Source organism: Colletotrichum paranaense (assembly GCF_030867605.1).
Source record: "Colletotrichum paranaense strain IMI 384185 chromosome Unknown Scaffold_3.1, whole genome shotgun sequence".
Taxonomy (NCBI): domain Eukaryota; kingdom Fungi; phylum Ascomycota; class Sordariomycetes; order Glomerellales; family Glomerellaceae; genus Colletotrichum; species Colletotrichum paranaense.
Window position 1 is genome coordinate 3,555,011 of NW_026848961.1, and position 25,411 is coordinate 3,580,421.

Below are 25,411 nucleotides of genomic sequence, written 5' to 3' on the forward strand. Positions count from 1 at the left end.
TTAGCCGGAGCAGGTGCCAGCCTTGGAGGGTTCGCATCCACCAGCGCAGCCGTTGTACATCTGGCACTTAGTCTTGGTGTCGGCGCAGACATTCTTGAGGGTGGCGGTGTCCTTGTAGGTCAGGTTGATTCCGGCCAGCTCTCCGCCGTTCTTGGCGGTGACGCCCTCCATGTAGACGTTGCGCTTGCACTGAGTCTTGCACTATGAAGGTTGAAAGAAAGGTTAGCTGGTCTTGTCGCGGGACAAGAGGTATATATTCCAGGAATTATCAACGTACGTTTCCGCAAGAGCGGTAGAGCTTGCCGTAGTCCTCGACGTAGTAGTTGATCTTAAATCACTATTAGCAGTGCTTATTTGAGAGCGAAGAGCAGTCGATCGATACTCACCACGTTGACGGTACCGCAGCCGTTGTGCTGAATGACCTTGTCAGAGGCGTGGTACGCACCACCACCGACAATCCAGGTCTGGGTTCCGGCCTTGTCGTTCTTGATGGAGATGGCGTCCTCGCAGACGTCCTCGAACCAGACGAACTCAAGAGTGCAGTGTCCATTGCAGTGGACACCCTCAGCCTGGTTCTTACCAATGATGGCATTCTTCAGGGTTCCGCCAGCCTGAATGTAGAAGACGGAGTCCTTGTAGTCTTGGAGAAGGGAATCATGTTAGGTACCTGCCCTCGGGCACAGCTAGTATGCGTATGATAAAACGTTGGCTACTCACCACCCTCGGACTGGCCACCGCAGGCACCGGAGCCGCGGTCGAAGCGCTGCCACTTTCCGTCGTAGACCTGACCAGCCTTGATCTCGATGTAAGACTTGGAGGTCACGGTACCGGTAGCCTTGGGAACACCGCCAGTGTAGCCGTTGCAGGCGAGAGCGCCGGGAAGGGCGGCCAACAAAGGCACCAGGCCAAACTTGAGGAATTGCATGATGAACAAGAGTATATACACTTGCAGAAAGAAAGAATGAATGTAGCAGTTGGTTTAAAGTTGAAAGAAGGTGAGAGTGATGGTCAGAAAGAACTGGATACGAATAGGCTGGACAACCCAAGGACTTATATGCAAACCTTCTCAAGACAGAGGTTCCTGGTTCACACAAATTCTGCCAAGGCTGGAAAGCTCACACTATTCCTATCGCAACTTGGCCACTCATCATAAAAGTCTAGGCAAACGGGCCATGTATTGCCTGTGTCAGGACTAGTTGAGGGGGGGTTCCCCAAACCCGCGGCTGAAGAAACGACGGATCGCACGGGGATTCGGACCATTGGTGGACATATAAACAGGCGTGCCTGGGAGATGCCTGCATGGTTGCTTCTGCTCGATGCTTGTAGTCGCTGATGGAGTCACTTTGGAGATTTGCCCCGCGTACCGGCGTCTGCGTTGGAAACTTGGTTGTGTTCTGGTCCCGCCGAATGCTGTACCTGGCAGTCACTTGTTGTCAACACGGCATGTAAGGGGCGGCACAGTACATGTAATGAAACTGCTGGGCTCAGTTGAACCCGAAGGAGCCTGACTTAATGGAAGAAGAAGCGTCCTCCACTGTCGAATCACAGGATTCTGCCATATTGTAGATTGCCACCAAGCCCTGAGTCTACGGTGTACCTGCAGATATGTGAAATACTTGATCGGATCACGGATGACGGTGTGACGGTAAGTTGTTCATCTCTTCGGCGTTCGGCCAGAGGCGACCCAATGAGACGGCAATTCCGACCTCAAAAAGAGATTAAGCTAGGTGGTAACGAATCTGGGAGCCCGACGACCAGGTTCTTTGCGCAAGGGGCTCCTCTGAGTTGGCCTCTTCCCGAGCAGTAGACGAATCAAGCGTGTCCAACGAAGGTGATACCGTGATCCTGCTGACATCCTGTCTCGGAGGTCACAACAACAGTGGTCTGTCGGCGAGGATGGAATCAACGCGAAAAAAGAGTCCATTCCATCAAATGGGTTGTTGTTGGTGGTGGTCTGTAAGGCGGAGTTGCCAAGACTCTTGTGTGCACAATGGGATGGATTGCCGCAGCTAACAACCCAGTCCGGTGCTGGATGTTGATTAATGCCAAGAGTCGAAGGCTCTTCTTCGAAAATTGCCAGGGGAACTTTGCCCCGCACACCGTTCTTTTGGGCGGTGTTTTTCCATTATTCGTATGACAATCTTGCAAGGAAAAAGAACTCACCGATCCAGTCGTCGTTCAGGACGGACTCTCCTTAAGACTGGAGTATCATCGGAAGCGGACGCCATTCATCGGCCCCACCGCGATCGAGACCGAGGACCTATGATCTGTTCTCCGGGAGTCTGTCTAACCATGCCTAACCTTATGAAGCACCCATGTCGCCAACAGTGTTCTACCAGCACGTTTGGCGGCTGTCATCTGAAGTTCTGAAGCAGCCCCGCCTACCCTTGCTGCCTTTTCCTTATTCCTAAGAATCCTGGTCACCTGTTATCGAGGTAATTGGACCAACATTCACGCTTCCCACGTGCCCAGCCCTTGGGACCTACCTGTTGCCTTTCCTCACTTCAAAGTTCAGGGGCATTTGGGGTTATCTCCCGCTTTTCCTCCATCCGAGGGTCCGTTTCTGAGGCTATGCTGGATGTCAATCCGGCTTCTCTCCGGAACCCACAGGCAGCCGGGCGAATCGTTCTCTTCCCGCCGCCTTGTGGGCGTTGGAAATGGACATGTTTGCCCAGCTCACCGTATGATGGTATCCATCACCTGAAATTTTCAGACTGTCAACGGACGCTCCGTCAGAAGCAATGATCTTGAGAATGGAGAACTGGCAATCACACAGTTCTTGGTATTTCCATCAAATACTTACTTGGCGTTTCCAACTGAGCTCATCCCCGATAGTTCCCCCAGGAGCGTCTTCTGTAACATGGCCCGACATTCCATATCAGGGAGAGGGGTTGAAGTCTGTCTTTCCAGGCTGGGCTCCCTCCTTTCCACACGCCCCACAATCTCTCTGTGCAGACCCAAGGATATTTGAGGCTATCACCCGCATATGGCTTAATAGGATTAAGACTTCGGCCGACTTTGTTAACAACGGATCCAGACAAGGAATGGTCGGACACCCTCCCCATGAGCTTCGTCCACACGATATCACTTACAGAATGGGGGCATCCACTTAAGCTCACGGGCGACCTTTGTCAAATGTGCGGAGTCCGGACCAGCGGCATCCATGCTTTGGTCACATAACCAACCGTGCTCGGAAGACCAAGAGAGAGGTTTTGAGAGGCAAAAGACTCATTCTGGCTCTCGAGCGCTCCCCACGTTTGTTTGCCGCTAGAGAAAAACCTCCTAGCTTGACCCGAGCGAAAATTGACACCACGGAGTTTGGCAGAAAAAGTCGGATGTTGTCAGCTTTCGTTATCAGTCAACACCAAGCGCCCGTTTCACGACGACCTTCCCTGCTGGGCCTGTGATTGTCTGGCCAAAGATTCTAGGTGAACTTTTCAAGCAAGTACACTACCTCCCCACGGGATACATCTTCGAACTCATATGCCCATCCTGGCGTACCTGGTAATTAACGCCGTCTGAAGACTGCTTTATGTGGTGCGATCCGAGAAAAAAGATGAGGGCCGAACTTCACACATCCCTTTCTGAACCCTGCCGCCAAGCTTTCCGCGATACCACCACCATGGATACCAGAGTCTTGGCAAATCTCAATTTTCTGCTTTCATCTGGTTACGAGCGCTCACTGCAGCAATGTCACCACGTCTTTTTCTCAATGCTGTCGCTGCCAGTAATCTTTTTATCATTTGCTAGGCCCACCAATCTCCGTGGGCAACATAAACTGGAGGAAACTGGGCCAAAACTTCCTCCTAAGCCGTTTCCCTTACGTGTCATTCCCATAGAGTTCTAAGATCATAACCTACAACCCACCCATTCGGATTCGGCCTTCAATAACTGAGCTAAATAACACTTGCTTCAGCACGAAGGGCTATGACAGATCTAAGAGCTGAGTTACTCGCTGACCAGAGGCCGGCCCAGAGAACGGAAATGCTCGCCGCGTTACCGACAGTACCGTCGCATCGTGATCTAGTTCACATGACACACAATTTTAATATATATGGAGGAGTTCTCGGTCGAGGTCTCCCTAGGATGCCTGTGATCCACTGCCTGGTATTTGACTTCCAATTGGATCTTCATCCGATCTAAACTCTATCGCTCGCCACTCTGGTGTTAACGTGTGGCCGGATCATTCGCCGCCCCCAGGTCTGGCGACCTAGATGAGTGAGGGTGAGCAGGGTGAATTAGGCATATGTGCAGAATATATGTAACTTTTCCCGCCGCGGTGTTTCCGTTCACTGATGGCTAGTCATGCCCCACCCGGGCTGAGGCTGGCTTCGCTGTCTTCCAATTCCCTGACGCTAAGTCTCAAAATATGATTGTGGCTGCTTTGAGATTGGCGGCATTTTCGTGTTGAATGATCGGAATAGACACATCATCAGGCTCTTTCCTGGAACCGAGCCACTTCATAAAATTTCATCACGGACATTGACAGATGAATCGAAATAATAGCCATAAGTACTTCTCTTCATACACGGTAAACCAATCACTCCATGATATCCATGATCCGTCTCATCCGTTCCTTGATCGTGGCGATCTCTTGTTCCAAGCGGCGTCTCAACTCGGGGTTCTCCTCGCTTTCTGTCGCAACATTGTCATTCCTGATCAGGTCAAGAACCGACGTAATCGCAGCCAACCCATCACGGACGATAGCCTGTAGCTCGGTTTGTACGTTATCCGCTAAAAGCCTCATTCTGCTCTTGAACTCAATCATGTGGTTCTCAAATAGATCCACGCGATCAACAGCATTGCGGATAATGTCTTTACGTCTCCCATCACTCCCTCCTCCTACATTCACTGCGATTAACAACATACTCCAAGATGTGGGCTGTATGATCTCAACTTACCATGTTCCGCGTTACACCTCCTGTAAGGGGTCTCCATCGCTTGACCAAGTATGGACGTTCGAATGCCGGTAAGTACGTCAATACGTAGCGAGCTATTTCGAAGATGAGTTTGAGACCTTTCTCAGAAGATTGAGCTGCTTACTTCAAGTCAGCGCCGGTTTTATCCGTGAGATCCTCTACTTGGGACTCCATGATTTTCTTGTGGCAGATCAAAGTTTCCTGGAGGAGATCGGTGACTCCAGGAAAAAGCTCAAGCTCATTTTCTGACTAACATTAGCGGAGTGATCCCAGTATGGGATTGGAAGTTCCTCACCAAGAAATTCCAGTGCCCAGTCCATCTGGCTCTGGATCAGACGACAGCTCTGCTCCAGTCTGGCCCTGCAAGATGTGCACACCGAATCCCACTGAGGCGTCACATCTCTAGCCATGGTGCAAATCAACTCCTGATTCCAATCATGCCAGCCGGCAATTCTGGTACGATGGTTCCCGAAATTGCGACAGAACGCTGAATAGGTCCCTTCAAACAGTTTTGAGCAAAAAGTCACGAGGCATCACTTGCAAACTTTGACCTACCAGGCGCCCACTGAAATCTAATTAGCTAGACACATGTGGAAACAACTCAGGCGACGTACAGGATCCCATTCCAAGGCGGCATTCGCCGCTGCAGTCCTCCATGTATTGTTGCGTCGATCTTAAACATTCGAAGTCAGACAGATTGATCGTCTGAGGAGCAGGTAGACCACATACTATCATAGATTCGTATCCTGAACTCATCTTTGATCGACGTCCCAACGAGGCTGAGATCTGAGTTCCTTCTTGTCAAGTCCTGATTACCCACTATCAGTCAAAAACTCCAAAGGTAAAGAGACATTGTGTCATTGTCTTGCGGATTCCCTGACCCTCTTCAACCGAGACTCGATCAAATTCAGCGTGTCGCGAATATGGAGCTTTTGTTCAGCACCGGCGCTTCCTGCACCAGACTCAACCCACAATGCAGCTTCTCCAAGCATAGCGGGAATGTCGTTATTGATATATCGCTTGGCAATACTCAACTGACTGTCCGCAATAATGCCGAGGCAGTGCTTTCGTAGAGCAAGGATACCGCTGAGCTGCAGTGATGGGAGGGCCACGTCTCTCGGCTTATGTCGTTCATCCCAGTATAGGATGTTGCTAACGCAGAACACCGCCAGATTTCCGCCTGCAATCTTGTCTTCGTAAGCTGTTCGAAGTTGCCTGGTGACAATGGCATTGCGGGTCTTCATCAGATACTCTTTTAGTCTATTGTGAAGGATGACATGTCAGCTTGCACTGAGGCCAAGTTTTGTGTACTTATTCGACAATTTTGAAGGCCGCGTAACTTACTCGAATAAATTCTTCTTCAAAACCGCACTGTTCAGCCAATGCGAGTTAGCGATACGCAAAAGCCTCTGTGCAGATGGGTCTCACTTGGTTCGCCTCTGTTCGTTGTGGAGTCGAATCGATTCTCTTTGTTCCTCGTCTGTCAGTTCCGTCATCTCCAACTCGTCAATTTCCGCCAGGTCAAGATTGATATTCTCAATATCTGCCTGAGTGGTTGAAACTGCATTGCTCAGTTGCTGGATACGATCTGCGTGTCGGCCTCGCCAATCTTTCATGGCTTCTTCAACTCGAATGTCCTGTGGCTCAGTGGTCAGCAAACCGCAGAAACATTATAAAAAGGTGGGAAACTGGAGATTCTAAAACGTGCTCACATCAGACTTTGTGCAGACGATCCCAACTTTGGACAACCCTGCCTGTTGCGCAAGTTCAAAGACACTTTCCACACCGACATCTGTAGTCGCCCGCCCAATGTTACATATGGCAAAAATCTCATCACATTCGACCAGATATCTTTCGGTGATAAGTCTCCGTGCCGAGTTGGAGTCACGCAGTCCTGAGAGTCATATATTAGGGATATTTGGGCCGTAACAAAGGATGCTGCACCTTACCAGGAAGGTCGACGAGGATTAGACCCTTGCTCAGAATATGTGAGGGCAAAAATACCCTGGTTCTTTCTGTTAAAAGACTTCACTATACGACCTCTGAAGTGAGGCAAGACTTACTTGATCTTACGGACGAAAGGCCAAACAGCTGGCGTTCGTGTATCTACCGATTCGGATGTCAGATACATCAGGAAAGCAGCGCAACTATCCCGCGAAGGCTTCTCATGTCTTCCTTCAAGCGGTAGGTCCACTCTCCGCAGCCAGGAACGAAAGGTTCTTAGGACAGTGGCTTCCTCCTCATTGATAAGGAAGTCTTCTCTCGCCAGCTGACCGCGGAACATGGACCGGAAAGTGTCCCGAGCGACGTTTGCTTGCTCTTCAATATCGACAACCGTTGCCGCCTCATCATTTCTCCTCAATTCTCCCGCGTTCAGGTGAAACATTCGATACGATTGAAGCAGTTCCTTCATCTGATCCATGAGCTCATCCTGACTGAATAATTCCACGTCAATAGTGAAAGCATCCCCGTCCTTATGGTGATACTCGGTGACAACGCAGGTGCATGCGGCCCCGCTATTGCTCTAGCATACGTTAACCGACGGCTGCGATGCTACGCAAGGTCTTCCATAACCTACTGTTCTAGCGAGGTTCTTTTGATCCAGAAGGGAATTCAAGACGCTACTTTTACCTGTGCTCGTAAGATAAGGTCCCTTCGATCATAGTACTAGACGCTCACCAACGCCGGAATCTCCAACAAACCCAACAGTCCGCGTCGAAGGTCCTTCAAATTGGGACAGATCCAGTGCTTGGCCATACAGTCGTCTGATTGTTGAATCGGGGTTGATGTGAAGAGGGCTGTCTTCGAGAACACCTGCCAACTGAGTCATCAATGCCTTGGCGTCCTTGATGGCATTTTGGACCGCTGGGTCGTAGAAACGACTCTCTGGCAGCTCCTCGTCCTTGACATCATGATACACCAGGGCTGCTTCAGAACGTCCCCGCGATCGACGAGGAGGGCGCGGGCTCAAGGAGTTTTGCCTAAAGGCAGGCGTAGGATTGCTTGGTTGAGGAGTCCGTCGCCCAGCATCGTCGAACAGGTTTGACAGTGCGGCTCTAATATCAGACAACCCCATATCTACTGGTGTGCGATCGAGGCGTTCGATAATCAGCCGATTCAGACGATCAGTGATGCTTCCAATCTCGGGGGAGTCCCGAGCTGGATATCGTTCCCCAGGGAGACTATCAGCAGCCCTATAGGAGAGTGAAGAGTGCGGAGCTGATGTCAGCGGGGAGGTTGATGCTGGAGCAGGCCCTGGGCGAGTAGTCGGTGTACGAGGAATCGACGCTCCAGATATTGCAGACTCTGTCCATGCCTCGGTCTCAACTGATGGAATAGGCTCATCTGGAGACACTCGTCTCGGCAATATTGGTTCCGGAAACAAGGTGTCACTTCTGACGATAGATGGAGAGCGACTCGACTCAGGAGTGAAAATTGGTGCAGACGATCCTCGAGACGTCGTCGATGCTGCTACCGACTGGTCCCTGTCTGGAAATGAAACTCGTGGAGAACCCGAGAGTGCTTGTTCCTGGGGAAACAATGCGGCCCAAGGCGGGGGTTCAGAAGCCGTGGTCCTTGGGGGACCGGCCGTGGCCGAGGATCGCTGATGGTAGTATTCCAACGTTAACTGAGTGGGCTTCTTGACGGAAAGGATTGATATTGGGGTTTCGAGGAGAAGAACTCACAACTCTTGACATCCTTTAGAACTCGGCGGTGACAGGAAAGAACCACGAAAAGCTGCGAAATCAGGCGCTTTAGCCTGGTGAGCGTGCTGCCCGCCTCTTCAAATAAGTTGGTGCTCCATTCCTCCCAAGCCGTCCCATTCACGCTAGCCCGAAAGACATAGCCTCATTGCGGTTTTGTATCCTATTACAGAGACTGATTCCGTTGGAGATATCTATTCTGGTAAAGCAAAAGCGCCCTCGCGGTGGGGGGATCATGCGGGCGAGGGCGGCGCAGACCTGTCCTGTTGGTTTCAGCTGCACACCCTGGGTCGTCGACCCAACCAACACAGATTGGTTAAGCGGGCGAAATAAGCGCCAACAGATTCTTTGGACCATGGTATGTATGCCACTGAGTCAGTCACTTGCAGAATTCTGATTCTTGGGTTGGATTCGGGCTCATTGTCACATGAACGAGTCGAGAAAGCCGAATTAGACTTGCAATCGCCAGGGCTGTCAACTTTTGTTTTAATACGCGGCCAGAGGGTCATCAGCGCTTAATAACATCAAAGTTTCTGAAGCTTGCCCGTGTACACAAGGCCATCAGGTTGCAAGTACAACCTTGTAAGTCCATGAACGGAAAAGTCTTAGGTTCGTTGTTCGGCTTATATTTCTATGATGAAGAAACCACACCTCGGCATTGTGGAAGGAGAAATAGCCATAACTAAGGCCAGTGCCATTTTGTATATGTTCTCTTTCGAACTTATCAGCTCCCCGTCTCCAAGATCTGAAATGAAAAATGTCCCAGTGATTGAAAAATGTCTCTAAGACGCGTGACTTTCCTATTTCTCTGCTCATTGTGTAGAATCCATGGTTTATAAATGATAGTGGAAATCGACCCGTAAAAGTAAACGTTGGAAAACATCATATAGAAAAGTAGAATCATGTAGGAATACCTTTTCTGAGAAAATCCTTTCAACTTTTGAGAACAGGCGGTCGCCTGGCTTTGAAGCCTCGTCTCCGGCTCCGCTAATGACTATGTCAAAGATTCATCAGCAGTCGGTGTCCATAAACTCAACATATGGCGTCTATCTTCCAAATTCAACAAGTGCAATATATTTGCCTTCCGATTTGGCGTAACATTGTGACTCTGAGGGTTTTCAAACGACCTAACTTGTTTTGCCTTTCGAAAGTTAGTGAACATCAAGCTGTCAACCAGCGAAACCTGAAACGCCTGGATTTTGTGTCAAGGAGTTCGAATCACTGTTCAGAGGATATGCTGTACCTTTTAATTGAGCTTCAACCTCTTTGATCTTTTGAAGGCGCTCTCAATAGCCAGCTGGTTTCATGAAATGCAAGTGCTCAGTGACACGAAAGTAAGCGTTGGCAACGTGGTTTTCTTTCTTCCGAGTTCATCGCCTTCAAAAATGTGTATAATTTTCTTTCGCGGCTCTGGGATTTTCTTTAAGGAAGACTAGATGCCGCCAGAACCGGTTACTCTAGTCTCAACACCCGAGACTCTAAACTTGCTCATTGGACTCTCATCAAGTTTCGCAGTGAGCAGATCCATCCTGAATTACGGCATATGGTTGGCAGGTAATGTTAGAAGTACTTGACGCAGAGACGCTCTCCTATATCACACTTTCCAACGAACTCATTCAATTCCTTAGAAATATTCATGCAAATCGTGGTCTGTTGGCTACAGACACTTTGCAGCCGAATGTCTTGATAATTGACTCACTACCCCATAGTCCTTAGCAAGGAAGTCGGCGCTTCGGGAGTTGAGAACATTGAACACCACATGGTTCAAGTATTATGTCTGACTGCTGATGTGAACGTTTCACTGCATTTTTGTCTATCGATCTGGATCTCAACCTAGTGTAAACATACAAATGGACCAGCAACCTTGGTGCTGTCAGCCATGAGCTCTTTGGCAGAACTTCACCTCTGACAACTGTCTCGGCATGACTATGTGCTTGGCAAATCTAGCCTACTATCAATTTGCTAAGTCTACTTATGTTTCCCTGGAGAAAGTGTGATGACTGACAGGTTCTACGCAACCCAGATGGAGATACCGCTTTGACTAAGAGAACATATGCTCCAACATTCCTGCATCATTCCTCACAGTCAGTAAATCTAGGTTGAGTCCACCTAGAAGACTAAACATCACTTATAAAGCTTGAACTACATCGCCCCGGAGTCAGGAAGACAGTATCAAACCGTCGCTACCATTAAATATACCAAAAAGTGGTCCAAATGCTTACACCAGACATGATTGTATCGTTAGCAATTCCTTTTGGGGAGACTATCACTTCAAGTAAGGTAACTAACTACACCTACCTCGTTGGATAGTGGATCAACTCACATTTTTACGTAGAGGCATGAGGATCTCATTATTCAAGGCTGCCCTACAAGTAGAGACTCGAAACAGTACATTCTGGGACACCTGAGTTTTGTTTGAATCGCATATTTCACTTCGGCAACAAGACGCATCAACCCACGGTCCTGCTATGAGCAACAGACACTCGGTCGTCTTCAAGTTTTCTACTCACAATTCGAAAACCAGATCGATCGGCCAAACAGCGCCGTACGTACATATTCTATCAATTGATTAAAAACAAAAGACCACGAGAACACAAAGCCCCCAGTAGGCTCATCTCTCAACATAGACACCATCCTCTATCCGGCATACAACCTACGTAGTATCACCTCTATGACTGAGCTCTCAAGTACAGAGCAACAGATCCAACCCGCTACTACGCAACCGACCCGATGTCGACTCAAGATGTGCATTCTCACCCCCAAGCCCACGTGATCGCAAGCGCCCTCATACCCCGTCCGTGGTGCCATCTGGAGATTCGCTCCTCTTCAGTGATCTTCTGAAAGTACTCTGCCTAACAAACTAGGCAAGAACAAAGCTCCCTTCTCGGGCCTGACGCTAAGAGAAGGGGAAGAGGCGGGGAGTGTCTTGCATCAACAGCTTTGCTCGCGCCAAAAACTCGGCAATCGGACTCGGTTCTCCCAAGCTTCGATCTTGGCCGACGGAGAGCGATGTAGCTGAGCATGATGGGATTGAGCTTAGAACCGAAGAATAGGTTCCATCAACGATAAACGACATCAATCAAAACTCCGCTCTAAAGCCACAAGTTCCTCGATCGATCCGGTTTTCATATTGGGTTCCAGGCCATTCAAAGTTTTCCATCCCCGGGGCTAAGAAAAACGGTGTACGGAGCTGTCCATGAAGATCGTCCCTCAGCTCCGTGTGCGTGGCTACCATAGGGGTTCTTTAAGCACCGAGGATGGTGCGGCGATATCCACGTTCCTGACGATCTCTAGTCCCACGAGGTAGAGCCGCAGAGGGCTTGGTGAAAAATCACGACCGAGAAATGAATGAAACCAATCACCATCGAAAAACACAACCTCGACCACAAATTACCTACCATGTTCCGTTTCTCTGAGCCCCAGCAACGCCAACAAATGGGGAATCCCAAAAGGCCCTCAAGCTGGTTTGGCAGCTCGGGAACGCACACAAGCTGAAACCGCCACTTGCGTAGTTGGCGTCGAAAAAACGGCTACCAATTGTGGGGGTTTAGGGAAACACCTGATGAGAAATGGATTAGCCGAGGTGGGACGGCGTCAAGGAAACAACACGTAGTAGTCGCTTGCGTTTAACAGATCGAGATCGAGATGGCGGGAGAAATTGACGCATATCCGACCGAGGGTTCTCCGCAGACGCGTCGGCCATGTCGTTGATGATGATGATGAGCAGTCGACACAACCGGCGTCGACAACGAACAAAGAAGAGGGTGCCTCCGCTCTCTGTAGCTTGGCCCGAATAAAAACATTCTCAACCGAGAGGATCTCTAAACGCGCGTGTGTCCTGTTTGCCTTCCAAAAGGCCCGAATCATACAGATAGATGGCAAACAGGTCTAAGGGGTCATCAGTACCCTCAAGAACCCCCTATGGTCCCTATCCAAATCTTGATTCGCGATGAGATCTTATCCGCTCAATCAGCCAAACTAATTAACCGAAAGGGCAAAGTCACCGAAAGGAACAGATGGATCTTGCGTCGCCGGCCGGCCGGGCAGAAAAAAAAATACACCACCGAAAAAGTAGAATGCGTAATAGGTCTTCGTCAAACAACTCCACATCAAGGCCGGCGCCGTTTCGGGCTGCGCGGATCACCCGGATTCCGACGCTAGTCGTTTTCCCCGGCGAAGATCCTCATCTCGGGCGGGTCGGCGAGCGAGAAGGAAAAGGAGCAAGGGGAAAGAAAAGTGGAGCGAGACCCGTCAAGCAAGTTATCGTTTGGTTCAACCGTTGCCGTGGCTCATCGTCTAGACAAGTATGAACCAACCACTGAACCAACCCCTTACCAGCATCCATAGTGTTCTTTTGAGGATTCGAGCCTCTGACGTCCAAATCCCGCTGTTTCCACTCCGCTTCGCTATTACCAACGTCTCGAAAAGCTGGCGGTCTGGTAGCTTGCCCTGGGAGACGAGAACGAAAACGAGGCAGTCTTTTATGAAGCTTTCGGTTCGGGCATTGTGATTCTGTCTTGCCTACGTGGAAACATGGTCTACCTTAGTTTTCGCAACGTGGAAGGGGCGTGTATGCTGGAAACGCATGAATCGTGTAGAGCAGATAGACGTAACGTTCGAAGACCGCGCTAATCATGAAGAGGGTAAGAGACGAGCAACGGTGAAGTATCAAAGAACAATGGTATTACGCTTGATATACGACAAACTTCCGCCCCGGGGGTGAGGTCACACTTCTAGCTCTACGTTCGGACCTCTCACAACTCGGCACTCCGGTCCGTCAGCGGTCTATTCCGCGCCAGTACCAGATCCACCAGCTCCTTGCCGGGGAAGTCGATAATCACGATACCCGTCATCCCGCTGTCACCCCGGTCCGCCGTCGCAGCGAGCCAGTCGCCGGTGCGGTCGTTGATGCCGGCCACCGTCCGGTTCAGGTTCCCCGCCGCGGCCTCGATGGGCAGCACGCCGACGCTGGCGCTCAGGTGCGCGAGGTAGAGGACGCGGTTAGCGTGCGGCTTCGCGGTGGCGGCGCGGCGGAGGGCGTTCTCGACGGCCTCCCACTTCATGTAGAGGTGCTCGACGCTGGGGATGATCCAGAGGTCCTCCAGGACCATGTCGGCCGACTCCCAGATGACGCCGTAAGGGCTCTCGGGGCCCTTGGAGGGGAAGTTTTGCAGCAAGAAGATCTTGCCGCGGAGGGCGCCGAGGGTCGGGTAGGGCTTGCGCGGGTTGTGCTTGCGGAAGTGGGATTTGGCGCCGGGGGAGGTGGCGGTAGAGTTGTGCAGGTAGTAGTTGAAGGCGTCCTCAAAGGTCATGCTGTTTGTGCCGAGGGGCCTGCCCTCCTCCTTGAGGCGCATGACGATGGTCTCGCTGGGGTGGTCGTCGAGGAAGTCGAAGAGGGTGAGGAGGACTTCCGTGTAGGAGTGGCCCGTGTACATGGAGGCGTGGTAGATCTCTATGGAGTCGTTGACGAGGCGGCCCCGGATGTCGAGGTAGCGCATGCCGGCGTGCAGCTGGGCTGAGAGGTTGTGGTTCTGGCATTGGAAGACCTGGTTTGTGAGGTCGTAGGTGAGGGTGTCGTGGGTGCCCGGGATGGAGAGGGAGGTGAGGTTGGCCTCGTCCGGGATGGCCTTCATCCATTCGGCGTGGTCGGCCTTGTCGACGTCGAAGGAGTAGTGGGATTCATAGCCGCGGTAGCAGTGGTTCTTGGACTTGACGAAGCAGGGGGCTAGTGAGAGAAGGACGGAGAAGAGGGCAGAGACGAGGAGGAAGAAGGAGAGGACGTAGAGGAGGGGCATGCAGTGGAAGCGCATCTTGTGAGGCTACACCGCGGTCTATAAACCGCGGGGGTGTGTGTGAGAGTGTGTGATACAGGGCACGCGTAAGTGGGTGAGTGAGTGATACACACACTGGTTTGAAGTGAGTGAGCGAGTGAGCGGGATGAGTGAGGTTGTACTGAGATGCAGAGACGCGGACGGGGGGGTGTGATCCGAGAGGTCCGCGATGCACGGATGAGGTTCCTCTCTCGGGTGAGACGCGGATGACGGAGCTCCTGGCACCTTGTTTGGCTCGCTCGCGGTGCGGTGCTCTGCAGGACTCCGGCACGGAGAGGGTCCCCACCGCAAGGCTCGGCAGCAAAGTCTTGTTGGAACCGTTGAAGAAAAGGGGGATATGCCCGAGACTCGGTTCTTTGAAATGACGTCCAATTAGGTACACAAGAAGAAGAAACGATGTACAAACAGCAAAAACCGAGTCTCCCACACGTTACTTCTCCCACACACTCTCTCCAAGGGAGTAGTCAGAAAAAGAGAAGGTTTGGGGAGGGGGACGGGGCGCGGACATGTGAGGTTCAGCTGCTTTTACTGTTGAGGGAGACTCGAGAGTGAGAAGTGAGAATGAGAGTGAGAGTGAGCGTGAGCCTCAGAGCTTAGCCGAGCGTCACGTCACTGGTTTCCTCCCCGTTGGACGTCCGCGGCGTGGCTCACCTTTGGAGGGCCCACGTGCGCCGCGTGAGAATGAATCGAAGACCGCACCAAAGTTGTTCCGGAACTGCCTTTGCCTCCGGGCGGGACGCGGGCGGCTCAAAGCGCTCCACCATCTTTTTTGCGGGTTGCCCCTGAGATTATAGGGGTTATCCTGACATTGGGGGAAGCAATCTGTGAACTTGAAAAGAGGTTGTAACGTGAGGCAAGTCGTTTGAATCCATCACGAAAATATCAGCATCGTGTACGACTGTGCCAAGCTTGGATACTGGTCCCGTAGGTACGGACACCATATCCCAAAGCCACTAGATAGGGACAGGCGATAAGACCATGGGATCAGCACATAAGTCCACTGTCCAGGGCCCGTAGGTCACGGCGGCACAACCGTACTATTACAGGGCAACGCTCTGCCCCCGCGTGCGGCATCGGCGGGAACAGCACGCGGCCGATCCTGGCCCGGCCACCGCCGAAACAACGACAGCTCGGCCCGCCAACCAATCCTCAACCGGCAGTCGGATAACCTTTCGAGTGCTCGGCTATCATGGGTTATGTTCTGCCGCCATGTCTTGTGTTCTCATGATCCCCCCTGTTCTCAGAGACAGCTTCGCGAGACGACTTCATCTATCCAGAACTCGAAGAGCGTCGCACGAAAGGACATGGTGAAATGGTGAAACCACACGGGGGAACATGCGGTGAGTCGGGCGTGTAACATCACACAAGATAAACAAGAAACAAGGCCGAAAACAAGTTGTTGGAAAAAACAGACATGCAAACGCAGCCAGCCGGCATGCTGGCACCCCGGCTGGATGGTCACGCATCTCGTTACTTCTGCTCCTCCCCCCACGTTTGCGATGGGCAAGGTGGTTGGGACCTGGGACCGTTGATCATTGATGGAGGTAGTCCCCCGCGCTGCATTTCCGACTCGTTCGGCCGGTATACTCTCATCTGCGAGTCCTTTCGAATCGCAAGATAGTCTGAATCTGCGTCTCGCGACATGTCTTACCTGGTGCTGCTGCGGCTTCACACTCTCAGTCCATTTTATGATTTGACTCTTACCGCCGCAACCGCTGTCGCCCGACTTGATTTGTTCGTAAACAAGAACCTCTCCAACCTCTCTGTTTTCATCAATGAACCAACCATATTCCCTAAAAGCGTACATTGAACCACAAATACCCCCCAAGGCCCTGTCCTGTCAACGCACATTTCCGCTGCCTGGTGCTGGGCCCCGCACCGAGCATATCTCCACCGAAAGCGGGCAGTCACGCTGCACCTGTGCGGATGCGTACATGACGTGACCCGCCGCCTTACGCTGTGATAAAGCTCTGTCCACTTGAGCGTTCTTGATATTCTATGGATGATAGAGTTCGTCGAGCACAGGTTGTGACCTGGGTTCGACCATTGACGATCTTACATCGTTCGGTGTGGCTGGATAGCGGGGGTAAGGCGTCGAGTAGCAAACCGGAATAGAGGCGTGGATGTCCGTTCTCGCGGTACACTGAAGTCAATCATGGCACCATGATGCACAAGTATTGTTGATGCAAGGAATTCTCGCATTCTTCATGAAGTTTTGGTACGGCTTATCACGCTGGCAGGATAGTGCTTGATATTGAAGTACTCTCCAACCAGTGTTCAACCATTTCAGAGGGTTACAATTGTGAGGCTGAAAGGGAACCAGAAATAGCTCAAGTCTGGATTACTATCAAGAAAAGCCTCCTCGTCCCTGGTCAAGCGATAACACCCTCAGAGTTTTTGACAACGACTGAGGAAAAGGAGGCTCAATCACACCGTCTTAACACGAAACGACGGGAAGTCTGGAGGTAGGTTAGTTAAGCTATATGCCAAATTCTTATTGGATTGCCAGGCGGTCGCAATCTCGACAGTGACAGTGGCAGTTCCCATTGGCACCTCGTAACACGAGTCCTTTCTTTGACACTGACAGGTTAGCATCGGGTTTCAGAAAAGCACGCCTTCAGCCTGGTGGTGGTAGCAGCAGCTCGTGCGATTGCCAACCTCGACTGTGATCCTTCAGGTTGATGACTGGGCAGTGATGAAGGTGGTTCGACGCTGACGAAAGACACTCGTCCACGTCGAGGAATCCTTCCATCATGACAGCGTGAAGCGAAACATCCACTGCCATGAGAGCAAAAGACTGTAACGGCCTGCAATGTGACGGCCAAGACTCCTTTCTCGCCACTTGTATACTGTACTGCGTATCACGGGCACGGCAGAACGTGCCGCGGACAGCTTGCCATCCAAGAGCCACAAGTCGAGCACGTCAGGACTTCCGCAGTCATAGCTCCTCCTCCAGCTTCAAGGCTTACCACTCAACTACTGTAGAAGCACAGCTATGGCCCCGTACAAGTCCAACTGGCAAGCCCGGCATCGCGTATCTTGGTCCGTGTTCATGGCCTGCATCACTAGTCCCCGTGGATAGAGGGGGGAAGACTGGGAGAGGAGCTCGGGAAAGGTTGTAGCCAAAAAACTAGTGCGGCGCACGAACCCGATGAAGAGGGTTTCCATCTCGAACAATGGGATGGACAGGCAGTGTAAAGTTGGAGGGTGGAGTAGAAAAGCGAGAAGCAGATGTTAGACAAGAAGCTCCCGAAATCGCCGCCGACGCCGACGCCGTCCCTCTCCGTGAGTATTCCCCTCTCCTGCCGCCGTGGTATGGTAGCGTTGAGCATTCATCCCCCAAGCTAACGAGACTCATCCAAGAAACAACAACAAGACCATGTGAGAGTCAAAGTCTGCTTCCCCCAGAAACATCTGATTCCCGAGGCCTTTTGCCGCCCGCGGAAACAAATACAAAAAAAAGATGAGATGACTTTTCTGGGTGAACCGCCCGCATGCTCCCAGCTCTCAATCCCGCCCCCCGACGGCTTCATGTGATCCGAATCGCGCCTCGTATCCCCTCAATCTTTCCGGCATCCAACCCCCATCCCTTTTCGTATGCAGGCGTCGCGCTGCATACAACCCACCATCAAGTCTGCAACCACCACCACCACCACCAACAGTACCTCCACCACAGAGAAGAGAGGAGGGAACTGCTCGTCGTTCACATCATTAGGAAAAAAAGGCCATTCGCCAATCGCGCGCGAGAGGGTAGGTCCCCTGCGATTTCGACAATAAGAGCCTCCAAGAAAGATCGTCCCCCTCCCTCCTCTCTACAATGTACATGCATACATGCAGTCACGATATGAACGGCGTCCCGCGTCTCGCTTGGCGGGTTACACCGATTTGCGGAAGAGCCAAGAAAACCCAAGAGGAGACCAGCACTCGGGACACTGAGACTCCGGGGTCCATTAGTGCGGATGAGTCTGCGATCTTCTTCGCGCTGCCGCCATTCGTTTCAATGCTGCAGGTGTTTGAATAGTGCGAAGGACTGGGATTTGAAAGGTTCAAGAAAATCAGAAGATAGAAAGAATAAAAAAAAAAGAGGTAGGCCAAAACCACCTTGTTCCTTGTACGGAGGAAACGCCGCACCTATCGGGCCTTTGGAAACCAAATCTTGTTTCTTTGCTGCCATCGGTCGATGGCAGGTAGGACCTTGTCAAGTTGTCATTTTTTGGTTACCTACCTTACCGCAGACAGTAGCCTGCTCGCTGCCGATTTTGCCCCGCAGCCGACTCCGCATCCATTGGAGATGGTTGAATTGACTTTTTGGATTTTGGATTTTTGATTATTTATTTTTTCGAGATCCTCCCCGGGGGGCCGGAGCAGATGGCTCTGTCTGCGGAAGCGATTCGGCCTTTTTGGTTTTGACAACTCCGTCCGTCACCAAAGAGTTGTAATGCGTGGGCAAAGTGTAGAGCACACACCCAAGCTTCTCGCATCTTCCAAGCAAAAGTGAAGTCATGAGCAGAAATATCGTGCAAGAAACTATGCCGCGGATTTGCGACCCTCTGTGCCAGCCTGGTGACTGTGGAGGCAAGAGAGAGAGAAACCAGCCCCCGGATCCGGCACCGCGTTCACGCATACGATTTTGCGGCATGAGGCCCGATTCGTGCCGAAATGGCGTGGCATCTACGGCAGGATTGGTCCCCTCTGTCTTCCGGGAGGCCTTGTTTATCAGATGCAGATGCAGATGTAAACCACGAGGTTGGTGATACGAAGTCGAAGCTCGTCGTGTGGTGGTAAATCGTACCCACGCTTTGTCATGGGGATGTCAGACTAACATGATGAATTCTCGCCGCATGGTGTGCCGGACTGTCAATATCATGATGCGACGCAGGTGAGCCTTGTCAGAACAAGTTGTAGCTTGTAAGGCAGTCTGGGCAGCGCATAAGATTGAGCTCTTGCCGAAAGTCGGCGAGGTTTGTGAATATGGGGCCCCGGTCTCCGATCGGAAGCTTCAGGCGGGCGTGAACTTGAAGGTTTTCGGCGTTCCGGGGGTGGTGGGATGAATGAGCGGCGGGGAATATCGTGGCACACCTATTCCATCGTCCCCTAGCCACCCGTCCTTTTCTTCTGTGAAGCATTACTGAACAGAAGCGAGTAATTATGTCTCCGGGATCCTCCAAAACAGTTGAACCAACTACTGCTTGTGGCGGGGTTCTGGAAAACAAGTGCCGCAATATTCTGCCTCTTTGCCCAGGTGGCGCATCTAGGCTGATGTTTCGAGATAACCATGGTACCAGAAGGTAGAACTTGGAAGCTTGCCCGCCACCCCTGCGGCTCCGGTTGTTTGGATGCATGCGACCATTGCCTCGAGCGTTGCCGAATGGGGCCTAAGCGCTCCCCGACGTGACCACGGTCATGGATTCGCACGGTTTCTCTACAACTTGCTGGTGCTGATAGAAGCCAGGATGCTGAGGATTTCGTCCAGTGTTCCTTTCTTTGCTGGAACGATAGCTTCGATTTACCGGACATGGGATGTGTTGAAGACCGGGATGACAAGCGTGTGTGTCCAAGGCAGAGCAACTCGGAGGGTGACAGTGGCAGGCACACACACAATTAACAGAAAGCGGCCCAAGAGCCAAAACAGCACGACCAAGTCAGTAAAGCACTGCCGCATGTGTTTGGCGCCGGTGCTCCTGCCCTGGGAAGGGGAAGGCTCGTCGATGCTCACAAATCAAAATCAATGGTTCCCAACGAGCAAAAGGGGACATACCCCTTTGCAGCAAGAGGGTAAGGTACGGTAGTCAGGGAGAGCGTTGAGGGTGTAACCTGATGCGGCGGCTTAGGCCATGATGGGGGAACTGTAACGGGGGGGCTTTTCCCATCGTAGCAGCAACGCTAACACGCATTTTGTCGCGGTGCTATGCTGTTATCGGCGCGCCAGGCGAGTGCGTGTATGGTGAATTTGAACTGGTGTGTTTGGTGGGTGTGAGTGCGGGTGAGAACGTGGGAGAGGAACAGTTCCATGACGAGAACAACAACGGACGCGATCCGGCTGCTGGACTGAATGCCTATGCAGATGGACGTGGCCTGGTATCTGGTGTAGATGAATCATGGACGTGAGCCGAGAGAACCGTGCAGAATGGAGTGTAATGGACCAGAAATGACTCGGCGTGCCAGCGGGCTCTGGCCTCCAGGTAACCCGCTCCGGGACCGTACTTGTCTATCATCGTCAGCCCGTCTGGGCGGGCAACGACACCAAGCAAGAGATACGAAAAATAGGCCGGAAAGCGGTGCGAGTAAAAAGGTATGTATTCGAAGTCCGGGGCAAGATGAGAGCAGTCGCTGACAGCCCGGCAAACAATGGGATATCCAGGCGCCATGTCCACGGCTAAGTGAGGTAAAGTATCATATAGTAGACATGTTATTAATGTCGTTTGCGCCCCCGAAACAACCGGCGACCCCGGCCATGGTGTTCCTGACCTCGTATAGAGCGACTACCTCTCTGCAAACAATATTGTTGAGGAATAGCCTGTGAGAGGTGACTGAGAGCCAACTCGTAAACAGAGAACAAGCAGGACTTCAATGCCGGATGGGGATAAGACGAGGAGAAGGTAGCAACCGGCCAAAAGGATGCGAGAAGAACCGAATGCTGGTGAGATAGACTTGGTGTCATTAGTATGAGAGCGAGTGAGTACGAGTGACATGAGGTGTTCTCAGCACAGCAACAATGGCCCCAGAGACCGAGAGGCAGGATGAGACGGACGAAACGTGGCCGCCTTGCACGTAAGAACAAGCGAGTGTGAAATGTCCGTAAAACAAATGTCAATGTGGAGGTTTCTGAATGTGGAGGTTTCTGTCTGATGGTGGATGCATTCACGACTCAGACATTTTTTGGGAACAATCAGCAAAGTGGGCGGAATAAGATAAGCAACAAGATTGAAGGGGTTGATTTAGACGTCGAAATGTCCAACCACGTTAAAGCTTTTGGATTCCCCGGAGCCGCGGGAATTGGACTGCAGTCAAGGCTCAAACATGACGCTGCAGCGCGCATCTCCGACATCGTATTCACTACGGCATGGTGTGTGTTGTTCTGTGAGTGTGTTGCCTCACTCGAGGCGGATCAATTATCCATCCACCCACCCATCCATCCATCCCTCACCGATTGAATGAGCGAATGGGTGACAGCGAGGGCGGGCGGTAAAGCAAAATAGCATGTTCCAAAGTTGGCAGTGTAAATTGGATCCGTGGAGGCGCCTACCCTTGCTTGTGTCTGGTATTTTAGCGACGAGATCATCGCTGTGGGGGAGAACTCTGTCGCTGTTCCAGCGCTTGACTTCAGCTGATGTTGTACCCGGGGGTTTGGGGTATCGGAGTTGGGGGCCTTTTGGGGAGAGCTTGAAGGCCTTGGGTGAGGGGGAAAGGGAGAGAATTTGAGTGAGACAGAGACAGCCGCTGAAGGCAGCTGAGAAGACGTCGGGCTACGGCAAGGAATGCAGGCATCATGCCTCCCGGGTACGCATGTCTAGTTTGTGTTGCCAGGCACGGCACAAGCGGCCAGAGAGACAACGTATCCATCCGTATCCAGCTGTTTTTTATGTTGTTTTTGTGCCATGCCAGATCCACCTATCAACGAGCATAGAGACAAAAGAAGTCAAGCGCTTGCTGGTCTGTGCTTTCTGGAGCTTGAGAGTGGAGAGTGACGACATTCAACATGGGCTCAGGGGATTAGGGGTGTGAAAGGAGCAGGGGTAAAGTAGAGAGGCAGCAGGGGGTTCTTGAAGGTGCATCTTGGGAGTGACAGATCATCCATCATTCATTCGAGTCTCTCTCTCACTCAAGTCCGAGACCCATACTGCGTAGATGGAGAACAAAAGATCATGAAGAAGAAGAAGGATGGAGTTGGCGGCGGTGATAAACATTTGGCTGCCGCCGCGATGCCTGCCGCTTAGACAGCATTGATGGGATTGACAGACTCTCAGTCATTTCGACACGGCGGCGGGAGGAACGCAAGATTGAGATTGACGGACGCCGCGTCTGCTCATCCACTCACACAGCCGCATCGTTGGTTCGTTCTCGGGCACTTCTGTCGGTCCGTCCGCATGCTGCGTTTGATTTGGATGTTCGTCGAGACCCCTGCAAGCTCGACTAACAGTGCGCTGCTCACGACGCCACAGCCGGTCTAAGCTACATCAGGCCGAGCTCGGGATGGATGCGCCGGGCGCGCGCGAAGCGGGACTCCTTGGGCCATCCTGCTGTGACCGGGATGTCGTGTCGACTTCAGTGCCAATGGTGGGGGGTTTGTGGTTTTGGCACCTCTCTCGCTGATTGTCCGTCGGCTGGAGATAATTAACTCCCCTGCCGTAGGGCAGCTTGAAGAGTCAGGGAAACCAGGTCCAAGATGGCGAGGACGGCGAAGGGTCGGCGAGCATTGTATAGGCAGGGCGAAAAGACGAAAGGGTCCTTTTGGTGCTGACTGAAGTACGAAGTATTAACTTCCGCTTGTTGCACTTGGTTATCTTTATGCAAGTTGTGTCGTCGTGAGGAAGGGCTTGTTATGCGGTTGGTCACAAGTGGCATAGCCGGTATATCTGCTGTGTATACGGAGTATCGCTCTCTGCTGTATCTTTGTTAGCTTGCGGCTTTCACAAGACAGGCAGGAGGCGCACTTGCTGCTATCCCAATCGCAGGGCTCATGGCCGGCCGGCCGTCCACTGACCCGGATTGGATGCGAATGCAACGGTAAAGTTGCAACGTCGTTACACACATGCTTGGGTACCATGTGCGTGGTGATGGTCTTCAATATTTCTTCTGGCGTCTCTTATTAGGACAGTGCTCCTTAGAGTATTCGTAGCTTGAGGTACTATGGGCGGCACGCGTCCACATATCGAGAGGGTTGTGGTTTGTCGCTGAGCGTGTTCCATCGACCGCCACCAGCACCGAGTTCGTCTCTGGCGGGCCATTCGCAAGCTCGCACGCGGACGAACGCACAACATGCGTGAGGATGATCCAGCGGGTCCTGCTGTTGGGTTTCTCAACTGTCGTGTTCCACTCTGATACTTGGAGAGAAGAGCATTGGCATTGGCACGTCCAATCGGATGAAAGATGCGATGGCCTGTTATTTTCTTGGGTGCAATTGGGATCGAGGAGCATTGTAAGAAACACACAGAGAAACACACAGAGCGAAGAAAGAGCCCAGAGAACGTGATCGAGGTGAGCTGAGGAGAGAGTGTGTGTGGACTTTGGACTGTTCGCAGTATCTATGTACATAGTACACAGCAGAAGCAAGAACCACCCACCCCCGTCCTGGTTCCTTCCTGGCCCTGGTCGCAATCAAATGGGGTCGTGTCCTTCCTGCCTGGTCCTGGTTTGATGGCCCCACTCCAGTCACGTAAAACCCACTTTTTCTTTTTTTCTCTCCTTCTGCAAGGCAAGTTCCAACCACCCGCTCATTGGGCTTTCCTTCCAATTCCAATGTTGCAACTTTGCTGGTGCTGGTTGGCAGGTGCTGCAGCCTGTCAGTGACTGCTGCTGCGTGCGTCGTTCTTGGCTTTTGGTGGTCGTTGCTCGGCTCGTGCTCGCCTCATTCGTCTTCCACACACGGACAGTTGCCATCCCATCATCCCAAGAAATCCACTCCATCACCGTCTTGTCTCTAGCGTCTAATCCTCCTTCCCCCCGTCGTCCTCCTCGGATTTCCCAATTGTGCCATTCTAAATTTCTACTGATACTCCTCATGCCCATGCCAATTCATGATCATCCATGGTATCCGTAGCCACCGTGACACGCCCCCCCCCCTCCATCCACGATCCCTACCTCTTCTCGCTCCCAGAAAACAGCCCGCAGCCGTGACCTGGCTTCTGCCTCTTTACCTGTAACTCCTCTTCCTCGATCCACCTTCTTTTTCGATATTGGAATCTTCTCTCCTTCTCTCTTCTTCCTTGCCTACCTAGCTAGACCTCCTTCGTTTCCCTTATCCTTTTCTTGTCATTATCGTCAACTTTTTCTTCTCTACGCTATTCCTAGTGTTCCCACCCGTTCTCTGCCTCCGCCTTCGCGCCTTTGTCTCTGTTGGTGAACTTGGTGAAGCAAGCATCCCCCGGCAAGACCGACAAGAGACACACTCATAAATCTCTGTCTTCGTACCTACGCAGTATTCGCACTCCGTCCAGATACAGAGGGGGAATACACCACCACCACCACCACCACCATCACAATCGCTTCGCTGCAGCTCTTGCCTGCACCCAGTCTCTCGTTTCCCTCCCCGGCCCTTGCTTGCTTGGGTCTTGGGCCCTGGGTCTTACTCCCAGCTAGCTACCTTAAGGTGCTGTCGCTGCTAGCCTGCTGCATTTGCCCTGTTGCCGATGCCGTTGTAGCTGCAGATACCGGTTAATACCTTACGAATTGCATTCTGCTGCTTCTGCTGCTCGGCACCAACCACCAATTCCACCTCGCTCGCTCGCTCGCTTGTCCACTTTCTTCCCTGCTCTTGCGGCTTGTCTCCTTCCCTTCGCTTCCTTCCTCTTGGCGCCTGCCTGACCATCACCACTTCTCCAACACCACCCTCACTTCACCTCTTTCCTCCACACCTTCTCCTCCTTCCCTCCTCCTCACTCTCTTCCCCTCCCCTCCGCCATCCGGGCCACGACCACATCACAGCAAGGCCGACAACCTTCTGGACGACAAAGACAGCATCGGCCCTGACTGATTGACAGACCCTGCGCATCCCTGACCCTCAGGCCACACCTTAATCGAGGGAACAAGGACGCTGTTCATTAATAAAAAGAGGGAGGACCATAATTATACTCGGACTCTTGCGCACCCGGTCGTCTCGTTGCTCTTGTCTCAAAAGGTCCCCAATTCTTATCCTCAATCATCGCGCTAGTTGTCTCTAGGGGCAATCATCTCAGTCACTGATCCATCGGTGCTTGGCTACTCTCGGCTGCCAGTAATTATTCGCCGCGTTCACTCT

General features: G+C 52.0%; 5 protein-coding genes across 5 annotated transcripts; 1 reads left to right on the top strand and 4 right to left on the bottom strand.

Annotated features, from left to right (window-relative positions):
* CPAR01_04775 (pectate lyase C) lies at positions 1-925 on the bottom strand (the record flags this gene model as incomplete). The annotated part of the gene is made up of 4 exons (XM_060489055.1): positions 1-201; positions 278-328; positions 387-640; positions 718-925. 4 exons carry the CDS (start codon positions 923-925, stop codon positions 1-3), a joined length of 714 nt encoding a protein of 237 aa, XP_060353261.1.
* Positions 926-4,540: 3,615 nt separating this feature from the next.
* On the bottom strand, positions 4,541-8,233 carry CPAR01_04776 (uncharacterized protein; the record flags this gene model as incomplete). The annotated part of the gene is made up of 16 exons (XM_060489056.1): positions 4,541-4,842; positions 4,902-4,993; positions 5,044-5,164; positions 5,215-5,418; positions 5,475-5,484; positions 5,534-5,592; positions 5,649-5,727; positions 5,801-6,179; positions 6,264-6,290; positions 6,348-6,556; positions 6,632-6,813; positions 6,869-6,924; positions 6,983-7,443; positions 7,498-7,550; positions 7,599-8,113; positions 8,196-8,233. The coding sequence occupies 16 exons, from the start codon at positions 8,231-8,233 to the stop codon at positions 4,541-4,543; spliced, it is 2,787 nt and encodes a 928-aa protein (XP_060353262.1).
* A 5,144-nt stretch (positions 8,234-13,377) lies between these two features.
* On the bottom strand, positions 13,378-14,433 carry CPAR01_04777 (phosphatidylinositol-specific phospholipase C; the record flags this gene model as incomplete). The annotated part of the gene is made up of 1 exon (XM_060489057.1): positions 13,378-14,433. The coding sequence occupies one exon, from the start codon at positions 14,431-14,433 to the stop codon at positions 13,378-13,380; it is 1,056 nt and encodes a 351-aa protein (XP_060353263.1).
* A 3,197-nt stretch (positions 14,434-17,630) lies between these two features.
* Positions 17,631-17,839, top strand: CPAR01_04778 (uncharacterized protein; the record flags this gene model as incomplete). The annotated part of the gene is made up of 2 exons (XM_060489058.1): positions 17,631-17,743; positions 17,818-17,839. The coding sequence occupies 2 exons, from the start codon at positions 17,631-17,633 to the stop codon at positions 17,837-17,839; spliced, it is 135 nt and encodes a 44-aa protein (XP_060353264.1).
* A 1,504-nt stretch (positions 17,840-19,343) lies between these two features.
* Positions 19,344-19,971, bottom strand: CPAR01_04779 (uncharacterized protein; the record flags this gene model as incomplete). Its single annotated transcript, XM_060489059.1, has 2 exons — positions 19,344-19,729; positions 19,887-19,971. 2 exons carry the CDS (start codon positions 19,969-19,971, stop codon positions 19,344-19,346), a joined length of 471 nt encoding a protein of 156 aa, XP_060353265.1.
* Positions 19,972-25,411: the final 5,440 nt, after the last annotated feature.